The 12944-nt window shown below is 40.7% G+C and overlaps 1 protein-coding gene across 1 annotated transcript in view; it reads left to right on the forward strand.

Annotated features, from left to right (window-relative positions):
• The window catches only part of LOC135553244 (forkhead box protein O1-A-like), a 158439-nt gene extending 147238 nt beyond the window's left edge, over positions 1 to 11201 (forward strand). The window contains 2 exon segments of the mRNA XM_064985420.1: positions 3 to 3635; positions 4027 to 11201. Coding sequence (XP_064841492.1) covers positions 3 to 208 — 206 coding nt within the window. The 3' untranslated portion in view covers positions 209 to 3635; positions 4027 to 11201.
• The last annotated feature ends 1743 nt before the right edge of the window (positions 11202 to 12944 follow it).

Below are 12944 nucleotides of genomic sequence, written 5' to 3' on the forward strand. Positions count from 1 at the left end.
CCACCACCACCACCACCACCTGGAGAAACTGCCCAGCGATCTGGACGACATGTCCATTGAGAGGTTCGAGTGTGATATGGAATCCATTCTTCATGACACCCTGATGGACGGAGACCCGCTGGACTTCAACTTTGAACCCATGGTGACCTCGCAGGGGTTCACGACCCATGGGGTCAAGACGAGCACGCATGGCTGGGTGTCGGGGTAGAGGACGGATGGACATACACTCTCTCTAACACACACACACACACTCTCTCTAACACACACACACACACACACACACACACACTCTCTCTCTAACACACACACACTCTCTCTAACACACACACACACACACACAACTGCTGGGTGTCGGGGTAGAGGACGGATGGACATACACTCTCTTACACACATACACGATGGAAGGACACGTGGACTGACGGACACACACACACACACAAACACACACACACACACACACACACTCTCTCCAACACACACACACACACTCTCTCTAACACACACACACGCATACACACACACACACACACACACACACTCTCTCTAACACACACACACACAACTGCTGGGTGTCTGGGTAGAGAACAGACAAACGATTGCACACACACACACACACACACACACACACACACACACACACACACACACACACACACACACACACACACACACACACACACACACACACACACACACACACACACACACACACAGAGGATCCTCTCTGACCATCTTTCCTTCCATCTGGTCCACCAGATGACTTCTTCTTCATGTTGCTTTTTATTACAGGGTCATAAACACTTAAAGCATCTCAGAATCACCATGGAAACTAACTGGCAGAGCAACCCCCCCCCCTCACCCTCCGTCCTACTAACGGTGCCCTAGTCAGTGACATGCATCATCTTCATCACCATCATCATTGTCATCATTATCATCGCCGTCGTCCTCATCATCGTCATCACAGATATTATGGTCACAAAAGATTTCTCTCTGGTCGAAGCAGTCAGACAGTCAGTCAGACACAGACAGACATACAGTCAGACAGACAGACAGACAGACAGACAGACAGACAGACAGACAGACAGTCAGACAGACAGACAGACAGACAGACAGACAGACAGACAGACAGACAGACAGACAGACAGACAGACAGTCAGACAGACAGACAGTCAGACAGACAGACAGTCAGACAGACAGACAGTCAGACAGACATACATACAGTCAGACAGACAGACAGACAGACAGACAGTCAGACAGACAGACAGTCAGACAGACAGTCAGTCAGACAGACAGGACTGTTCCTGTCTCTTTCTCCCTCTGCTGTAACATATCTGTGTAAATACAAAGAAAGTGCCAGGCCGTCGTTGGAGCCAAACTGAAACGGGCTATCTCTCTGTGGTTGCAGGGGTAGTACAGCTGTGACTGTGTGCTTTCTGTCTGTGGTTGCAGGGGTAGTACAGCTGTGACTGTGTGCTTTCTCTCTGTGGTTGCAGGGGTAGTACAGCTGTGACTGTGTGCTTTCTCTCTGTTGTTGCAGGGGTAGTACAGCTGTGACTGTCTGCTTTCTCTCTGTTGTTGCAGGGGTAGTACAGCTGTGACTGTGTGCTTTCTGTCTGTTGTTGCAGGGGTAGTACAGCTGTGACTGTGTGCTGTCTCTCTGTTGTTGCAGGGGTAGTACAGCTGTGACTGTGTGCTTTCTCTCTGTGGTTGCAGGGGAAGTACAGCTGTGACTGTGTGCTTTCTCTCTGTTGTTGCAGGGGTAGTACAGCTGTGACTGTGTGCTTTCTGTCTGTGGTTGCAGGGGTAGTACAGCTGTGACTGTGTGCTTTCTGTCTGTGGTTGCAGGGGTAGTACAGCTGTGACTGTGTGCTGTCTCTCTGTGGTTGCAGGGGTAGTACAGCTGTGACTGTGTGCTTTCTCTCTGGTTGCAGGGGTAGTACAGCTGTGACTGTGTGCTTTCTGTCTGTGGTTGCAGGGGTAGTACAGCTGTGACTGTGTGCTATCTGTCTGTTGTTGCAGGAGTAGTACAGATGTTACTGTGTGCTATCTGTCTGTTGTTGCAGGGGTAGTACAGCTGTGACTGTGTGCTATCTGTCTGTTGTTGCAGGGGTAGTACAGCTGTGACTGTGTGCTTTCTCTCTGGTTGCAGGGGTAGTACAGCTGTGACTGTGTGCTTTCTGTCTGTGGTTGCAGGGGTAGTACAGCTGTGACTGTGTGCTTTCTCTCTGGTTGCAGGGGTAGTACAGCTGTGACTGTGTGCTTTCTGTCTGTGGTTGCAGGGGTAGTACAGCTGTGACTGTGTGCTTTCTGTCTGTGGTTGCAGGGGTAGTACAGCTGTGACTGTGTGCTGTCTCTCTGTGGTTGCAGGGGTAGTACAGCTGTGACTGTGTGCTTTCTGTCTGTGGTTGCAGGGGTAGTACAGCTGTGACTGTGTGCTGTCTCTCTGTGGTTGCAGGGGTAGTACAGCTGTGACTGTGTGCTTTCTCTCTGGTTGCAGGGGTAGTACAGCTGTGACTGTGTGCTTTCTCTCTGGTTGCAGGGGTAGTACAGCTGTGACTGTGTGCTTTCTCTCTGGTTGCAGGGGTAGTACAGCTGTGACTGTGTGCTATCTGTCTGTTGTCGCAGGGGCAGTACAGCTGTGACTGTGTGCTATCTCTCTGTTCTGTTCAAATGCCAACTAGTTCTCAGTTACTGCAAGTACTTTGCTATCAGTACCCACGTAATGACATCATCATGCAGAACCTTGTTCTGACCGGAGCCTTGGATGACCAGCGTTCACTGAACATGCCGTACACACACACACACACACACACACACTATAATTCTTACTAGCTGAATAGAACAGCTGACTGTCCCATCAGGCTGAACATCAATGACCTGAGGCACCAAATGGAACCCTATTCCCTATATAGTGTACTCCTGGCACCCTATTCCCTATATAGTGTACTACTGGCACCCTATTCCCTATATAGTGTACTATTTAGACCAGGGCCCATTGGGCTCTATATAGTGTACTCCTTTAGACCAGGGCCCATAAGGCTCTATACAGTGTACTCCTTTAGACCAGGGCCCATAAGGCTCTATACAGTGTACTCCTTTAGACCAGGGCCCATAAGGCTCTATATAGTGTACTCCTTTAGACCAGGGCCCATAAGGCTCTATACAGTGTACTCCTTTAGACCAGGGCCCATAAGGCTCTATACAGTGTACTCCTTTAGACCAGGGCCCATAAGGCTCTATACAGTGTACTCCTTTAGACCAGGGCCCATAAGGCTCTATATAGTGTACTCCTTTAGACCAGGGCCCATAAGGCTCTATACAGTGTACTACTTTAGACCAGGGCCCATAAGGCTCTATATAATGTACTCCTTTAGACCAGGGCCCATAAGGCTCTATATAGTGTACTCCTTTAGACCAGGGCCCATAAGGCTCTATACAGTGTACTCCTTTAGACCAGGGCCCATAAGGCTCTATACAGTGTACTCCTTTAGACCAGGGCCCATAAGGCTCTATATAATGTACTCCTTTAGATCAGGGCCCATTGGGCTCTATATAGTGTACTCCTTTAGACCAGGGCCCATAAGGCTCTATACAGTGTACTCCTTTAGACCAGGGCCCATAAGGCTCTATATAATGTACTCCTTTAGATCAGGGCCCATAAGGCTCTATACAGTGTACTCCTTTAGACCAGGGCCCATAAGGCTCTATATAGTGTACTCCTTTAGACCAGGGCCCATAAGGCTCTATATAGTGTACTCCTTTAGACCAGGGCCCATAAGGCTCTATACAGTGTACTCCTTTAGACCAGGGCCCATAAGGCTCTATACAGTGTACTCCTTTAGACCAGGAACCCATAAGGATCTATATAGTGTACTCCTTTAGACCAGGGCCCATAAGGCTCTATACAGTGTACTCCTTTAGACCAGGGCCCATAAGGCTCTATATAGTGTAATCACTTAGACCAGGGCCCATTGGGCTCTATATAGTGTACTCCTTTAGACCAGGGCCCATAAGGCTCTATATAAGGGAATGGGGTTCCATTTGGGACGCAACATTAACCTGCCATCAGTGTGCCTTTGTGTCTAAGAATGCACCGCTAAATGATTTGGACTGCATGAGAGAGAAGGTAGAGGGGAGATACAGAGAAGATAGAGGGAAGATACAGATAAGATAGAGGGAAGATACAGATAAGATAGAGGGAAGATACAGAGAAGATAGAGGGGAGATACAGAGAAGATAGAGGGAAGATACAGAGAAGATAGAGGGAAGATACAGATAAGATAGAGGGAAGATACAGATAAGATAGAGGGAAGGTACAGAGAAGATACAGATAAGATAGAAGGAAGATACAGAGAAGATAGAGGGAAGATACAGAGAAGATAGAGGGAAGGGAAGGTAGAAGATATAGATAAGATAGAGGGAAGGTAGAAGATACAGAGAAGATAGAGGGAAGATACAGAGAAGATAGAGGGAAGATACAGATAAGATAGAGGGAAGATATAGATAAGATAGAGGGAAGGTAGAAGATACAGAGAAGATAGAGGGAAGATACAGAGAAGATAGAGGGAAGGGAAGGTAGAAGATATAGATAAGATAGAGGGAAGGTAGAAGATACAGAGAAGATAGAGGGAAGATACAGAGAAGATAGAGGGAAGATACAGATAAGATAGAGGGAAGATATAGATAAGATAGAAGGAAGATACAGAGAAGATAGAGGGAAGATATAGATAAGATAGAAGGAAGATACAGATAAGATAGAGGGAAGATATAGATAAGATAGAAGGAAGATACAGAGAAGATAGAGGGAAGATATAGATAAGATAGAAGGAAGATACAGAGAAGATAGAGGGAAGATACAGATAAGATACAGATAAGATAGAGGGAAGATACAGATAAGATAGAGGGAAGATACAGATAAGATACAGATAAGATAGAGGGAAGATACAGATAAGATAGAATGAAGATACAGAGAAGATAGAGGGAAGGGAAGGTAGAAGATATAGATAAGATAGAGGGAAGGTAGAAGATACAGAGAAGATAGAGGGAAGGTAGAGGGAAGACAGAGGAACGATAGAGGAACGATAGATGTAATGTGATATTTGATGGTGAGAGGAAGGAGGTTGGTTGAAAGTTATGAACTGCACATCCAGCTTACAAACCTGATTTCTGGTTGGAATGATGTCATTTCAACCGTCTTTGCCCTCAGGCAGTGTGTGCTGTTGAGTGCTTAGGACTCCCCCTACCTAGGGATTCCTGGTCTTTGTTACATCCAAACACCTTTTCTTGTAGCCCTGATATGGCTGTCGCCTGCATTGTTATGGCATAGGGAAGTATACGCCTAATGCCATAAGATACCATAGTAATACCAGGTTATACCGGAGTTTATACCGGAGTTTATACCGGAGTTTATACCGGAGTTTATACCGCCATGTCAGGACTAGTGTTCTTGTTGCCTGGTTCATTGCACAGTATGTCCGGTCATTAGATGTGGACTATGTCATCGTGTAGTCGTGTATCATGTCATTATGTGGACTATGTCATTGTGTAGTCGTGTGTCATTATATGTGGACTATGTCATCGCATAGTCGTGTATCATGTCATTAGATGTGGACTATGTCATTGTGTAGTCGTGTGTCATTAGATGTGGACTATGTCATCGTGTAGTCGTGTATCATGTCATTAGATGTGGACTATGTCATTGTGTCGTCGTGTGTCATTAGATGTGGACTATGTCATCGTGTAGTCGTGTATCATGTCATTAGATGTGGACTATGTCATTGTGTAGTCGTGTGTCATTAGATGTGGACTATGTCATCGTGTAGTCGTGTATTATGTCATTAGATGTGGACTATGTCATTGTGTCGTCGTGTGTCATTAGATGTGGACTATGTCATCGTGTAGTCGTGTATCATGTCATTAGATGTGGACTATGTCATTGTGTAGTCGTGTGTCATTAGATGTGGACTATGTCATCGTGTAGTCGTGTATCATGTCATTAGATGTGGACTATGTCATTGTGTAGTCGTGTATCATGGGGGCAGAACGACAGATTTGTACCTTGTCAGCTCGGGGGTTTGAACGTGCAACTTTCCGGTTACTAGTCCAACGCTCTAACCACTAGGCTACCCTGCCGCCCCATGTAAATGTAAATAAATTAAATATATATAAATACAGTATGTATTCAGAACCAGTCAAAAGTTTGAACACGCCTACTTTTTCTTTATTTTTACTGTTTTCTACAGTGTAGGATAATAGTGAAGACATCACAACTATGAAATAACACATATGGAGTCATGTAGTAACCAAAAAAGTGTTAAACAAATAAAAAATATATTTTATATTTGAGATTCTTCAAAGTAGCCACCCTTCGCCTTGATCACAGCTTTGCACACTCTTGGCATTCTCTCAACCAGCTTCATGAGGTAGTCACCTGGAATGCATTTCAATTAACAGGTGTGACACGTTAAAAGTTCATTTGTGGAATTTATTTCCTTCTTAATGCATTTGAGCTAATCAGTTGTGGTTTGACAAGGTAGGTGTGGTATACAGAAGATAACTCTATTTGGCAAAAGACCAAGTCCATATTATGTCAAGAACAGCTCAAATAAGCAAAGAGAAACAACAGTCCATCATTACTTTAAGACATGAGGATCAGTCAACACTGAACATTTATTCAAATGCAGTCGCAAAAACCATCAAGCGCTATGATGAAACTGTCTCTCATGAGGAACGTCACAGGAATGGAAGACCCAGAGTTACCTCTGCTACAGAAGATAAGTTCACTCGAGTTTCCAGCCTCAGAAATTGCAGCCCAAATAAATGCTTCACAGAGTTCAAGTAACAGACACATCTCAACATCAACTGTTCAGAGGAGACTGTGTGAATCAGGCCTTCATGGTCGAATTGCTGCAAAGAAACCACTACTAAAGGACACCAATAAGAAGAGACTTGCTTGGCCCAGAAACACGAGACATGGACATTAGACTGGTGGAAATCTATCCTTTGGTCTGATGAGTCCAAATTTGAGATTTTTGGTTCCAAACGGCCGTGTCTTTGTGAGAGGCAGAGTAGGTGAACGGATGATCTCCGTATGTGTAGTTCCCACCGTGAAGCATGGAGGAGGAGGTGTGATGGTGCTTTGCTGGTGACACTGTCTGTGATTTATTTAGAATTCAAAGCACACTTAACCAGCATGGTTACCAAATCAAATGTTATTGGTCACATACACATGGTTAGTAGATGTTAATGGGAGTGTAGCGAAATACTTGTGCTTCTAGTTCCGACAGTGCAGTAATAGCTAACAAGTAATCTAACAATACCACAACAACTACCTTATACACACAAATTTAAAAGGATGGAATAAAAATATATGGATAAGCGCATCTACCACAGCATTCTGCAGCGATACACCATCCCATCTGGTTTGGGCTTAGTGGGACTATCATTTGTTTTTTAACAGGAAAATGACCCAACACACCTCCAGGCTGTGTAAGGGCTATTTGACCAAGAAGGAGAGTGATGGAGTGCTGCATTAGATGACTTGGCCTCCACAATCACCCGACCTCAGCCCAATTGAGATGGTTTGGGTTGAGTTGGACCGCAGAGTGAAGGAAAAGCAGCCAACAAGTGCTCAGCATATGTGGGAACTCCTTCAAGACTGTTGTGAAAGCATTCCAGGTGAAGCTGGTTGAGAGAATGCCAAGAGTGTGCAAAGCTGTCATCAAGGCAAAGGGTGGCTACTTCGAATAATCTCAAATATTAAATATATCTAGATTTATTTAACACTGTTTTGGTTACTACATGATTCCATATGTGTTATTTCATAGAAAATAGTAAAAATAAAGAAAAACCTTGGAATGAGTAGGTGTGTCCAAACTTTTGACTGGTACTGTATATGCACACACACACACACACAGACACACAAACACACACACACACACACACACACACACAGACACAGACACACACACGCACACGCACGCGCACGCACGCACGCACGCACACACACACACACACACACACACACACACACACACACACACACACACACACACACACACACACACACACACACACACACACACACACACACAGAGTTTTTTCAGTTTGTTGTTTCTGTGTTCTTTGGTTTGTTCAATCAGACAGAAGCCTCAGAAACTACCATAAGGCCTGGACTAACTACCATAAGGCCTGGGCCTGGAGTAACTACCATAAGGCCTGGGCCTGGAGTAACTACCATAAGGCCTGGAGTATCTACCATAAGGTCTGGGCCTTGGGTAACTACCATAAGGCCTGGGCCTGGAGTAGCTACCATAAGGCCTGGGCCTGGAGTAACTACCATAAGGCCTGGGCCTGGAGTAACTACCATAAGGCCTGGTCCTGGAGTAACTACCATAAGGCCTGGATTCAATGTGAGCTGATCAGTGTGATCACCATCTCAGTCCCTCGTCTTGCTCATCCAGACCTGGTCAATATCTGAGCTTTGTTACAAACGACAACGCAGGTTATGTCATGTGTTGCTTTTTCAACGTGTCAATTTAAAACCGAGGATTATCTGTCAAAGCATATCAGTGACTACAATTGTGATTTTTGTTTTGTTCTTCATTGTCGTTGTATCGGTTAAGGATATCTGCAACATTTGCCTCTGTTTTATTAGCTCAGTTAGAAGTTTGACACTTGGAGACAGCTGATTGGTTATTGGTTGAGAGTAAAGAGCATTGGTCATGTGGTAGTGGAGTCAGGTAGGTATTTGTTGGTATGAAACGGAAACTGATATTCAAGCAATTAAATATTAATGTTTATTGTCATGATATACCATAGAACCACACAGAGAGTTAGAGATGCCAGAGAGATGTTGAGAATGGGACTGACATTTGCGTTTCCCAAACGGCAGCCTATTCCCTATGTAATGCACTACGTTTGACCAGAGCCCTAGAGGTAGTGAACAATATAGGGAATAGAGTGCCATTTGAGAAGTAGACATGCCGAGGGTGCGTCACAGAAGCTGCTGGAAGGCGTTAGTGCCAGACATTGCCTTTATGTTGCCAATACGGTGCCTATAGATTGCAAAAAGTTGCCTAGAAGTTGACTATACATTGAATAAAAGCTGCCTATACGTTTCCTATGCGCTAACTCTACGTTGTCTATAAGTTGACTATATGTTGACTATACGTTGACTATACGTTGACTATACGTTAACTATATGTTGCCTATATGTTAACTATATGTTGCCTATACATTGACTATACGTTGACTATATGTTAACTATATGTTGCCTATACATTGACTTTACGTTGCCTATATGTTGACTATACATTGACTATACATTGCCTATACGTTAACTATATGTTGCCTATACGTTAACTATACGTTTCCTATACGTTGCCTATACGTTAACTATACGTTTCCTATGCGCTAACTCTACGTTGCCTATACGTTGACTATATGTTAACTATATGTTGCCTATATGTTAACTATATGCTGCCTATACATTGACTATACGTTGCCTATATGTTGACTATATGTCGCCTATACATTGCCTATACGTTGCCTATACGTTGACTATATGTTGACTATACGTCGCCTATACATTGCCTATACGTTGCCTATACGTTAACTATACGTTTCCTATATGTTAACTATATGTTGCCTATACGTTGCCCACCCAAACATGCCATATACTACAGCCAAGTTCTGCCTTTTGAAGTTGAGATAATATATTTATCAGTTATTTCAAGTGATGTGTACATAGTTATATTGATATATTGATATATAGTTATATTGATATGTTGATATATAGTTATATTGATATATTGATATATAGTTATATTGATATATAGTTATATTGATATATTGATATATAGTTATATTGATATATTGATATATTGATATATAGTTATATTGATATATAGTTATATTGATATATTGATATATTGATATATAGTTATATTGATATATTGATATATAGTTATATTGATATATTGATATATAGTTATAATGATATATTGATATATAGTTATATTGATATGTTGTGCATGTCTGTGTTGGTTCAAGCATTTCAGGATTTGAGAAAGATAGAGATCATAGATATCAAAAGATTTGTCAATGTCAAAGAATTTGAGCGAAAACATATCACAATTGTGATCTTTACTTTACTAAGAACTGTAAATGATTTATTTTAATGAAAACATTTGCTGATGATCCAACACAATAGTTCAACCTCAATGATTCAACCTAATGATTCAACCTAAGGATTCAACCCAATGATTCAACCTAAGGATTCAACCCAATGATTCAACCTAAGGATTCAACCCAATGATTCAACCTAAGGATTCAACCCAATGATTCAACCTAAGGATTCAACCCAATGATTCAACCTAAGGATTCAACCCAATGATTCAACCTAATGATTCAACCCAATGATTCAACCCAATGATTCAACCTAAGGATTCAACCCAATGATTCAACCTAATGATTCAACCCAATGATTCAACCTAATGATTCAACCAAATGATTCAACCTAAGGATTCAACCCAATGATTCAACCTAATGATTCAACCTAATGATCCAATCTATGCATTTTATCCCTTGATTTTGATTTGTGTTGCTCTTCTATAATTTTTATTGTCACTTTATTTGGCCCGAAGACAGACGTGTTTTATTGTATCATAGAGCTGTAAAATATTACGGTATATTATCATGCTGTTGTCAGAATGAGTGTATGTTTTAATCAGTTATATGAGAAAAAAATGAAGTATATTTAGAAAATAGATGATATTGCCAAGCTTTTTGTAAACTGACACTGTTATTCTTGTATTTAGCTGCGGTTTGTAGGAAAGCTTAAAATATGAAGTGGAAATATATGATATATCTATAAATCTCTTGTGAGAAGCTAAGAAAGCTAAAAAATAATAAACTTTCTGGGACAATCCCTACTTAGATGGTGGATTTTGGACCAATTTATATAATTTAAAGAATAGAAAGCTATTTACTTTTACATTTTATAAATAACAAGTGCTCCTCGTGAACAGAGGAAGAAAGAAAAAATATCACATATTTAAAAAAATGAACTGTTACATTTCTTTACTTATGTACAGGAATACATTGGATGTGTGCTGTGTAATTTGCAATCAAAAAGAATATATAACTTGTGCAACTTTAATGTATTAAAACATAAATAAATGTACATCTTTGTCGAAGAAGTGTTTTCTTTGAAGGTCAGAGTCTCCTCATTGTCTTATATCACCTTATAACAGCTCTATATTGTCTTATACCACCTTATAACAGCTCTATATTGTCTTAGAACACCTTATAACAGCTCTATATTGTCTTATACCACCTTATAACAGCTCTATATTGTCTTATAACACCTTATAACAGCTCTATATTGTCTTATACCACCTTATAGCAGCTCTATATTGTCTTATATCACCGTATAACAGCTCTATATTGACTTATACCACCTTATAACAGCTCTATATTGTCTTATAACAGCTCTATATTGACTTATACCACCTTATAACACCTCTATATTGACTTATAACACCTTATAACAGCTCTATATTGACTTATATCACCTTATAACAGCTCTATATTGACTTATACCGCCTTATAACAGCTCTATATTGACTTATAACAGCTCTATATTGACTTATACCACCTTATAACAGCTCTATATTGACTTATATCACCTTATAACAGCTCTATATTGACTTATACCGCCTTATAACAGCTCTATATTGACTTATACCACCTTATAGCAGCTCTATATTGACTTATACCACCTTATAATAGCTCTATATTGACTTATAACAGCTCTATATTGACTTATAACAGCTCTATATTGACTTATACCACCTTATAACAGCTCTATATTGACTTATACCACCTTATAATAGCTCTATATTGACTTATAACAGCTCTATATTGACTTATACCACCTTATAGCAGCTCTATATTGTCTTATAACACCTTATAACAGCTCTATATTGTCTTATACCACCTTATAACAGCTCTATATTGTCTTATAACACCTTATAACAGCTCTATATTGTCTTATACCACCTTATAACAGCTCTATATTGTCTTATAACACCTTATAACAGCTCTATATTGTCTTATACCACCTTATAACAGCTCTATATTGACTTATATCACCTTATAACAGCTCTATATTGACTTATACCGCCTTATAACAGCTCTATATTGACTTATACCACCTTATAGCAGCTCTATATTGTCTTATACCACCTTATAATAGCTCTATATTGACTTATACCACCTTATAACAGCTCTATATTGACTTATATCACCTTATAACAGCTCTATATTGACTTATACCGCCTTATAACAGCTCTATATTGACTTATACCACCTTATAACAGCTCTATATTGACTTATATCACCTTATAACAGCTCTATATTGTCTTATAACACCTTATAACAGCTCTATGTTGACTTATAACAGCTCTATATTGACTTATACCGCCTTATAACAGCTCTATATTGACTTATACCACCTTATAGCAGCTCTATATTGACTTATACCACCTTATAATAACTCTATATTGACTTATAACAGCTCTATATTGACTTATACCACCTTATAGCAGCTCTATATTGCCTTATAAAAGCTCTATATTGACATATACCACCTTATAACAGCTCTATATTGACTTATACCACCTTATAACAGCTCTATGTTGACTTATAACACCTTATAACACCTCTATATTGACTTATATCTCCTTATAACAGCTCTATATTGACTTATAACAGCTCTATGTTGACTTATAACACCTTATAACAGCTCTATATTGACTTATATCTCCTTATAACAGCTCTATATTGACTTATAACAGCTCTATGTTGACTTATAACAGCTCTATATTGACATATACCACCTTATAACAGCTCTATATTGTCTTATACCACCTTATAACAGC

Source organism: Oncorhynchus masou, chromosome 13 (assembly GCF_036934945.1).
Source record: "Oncorhynchus masou masou isolate Uvic2021 chromosome 13, UVic_Omas_1.1, whole genome shotgun sequence".
NCBI classification, from domain to species: Eukaryota; Metazoa; Chordata; class Actinopteri; order Salmoniformes; family Salmonidae; genus Oncorhynchus; species Oncorhynchus masou.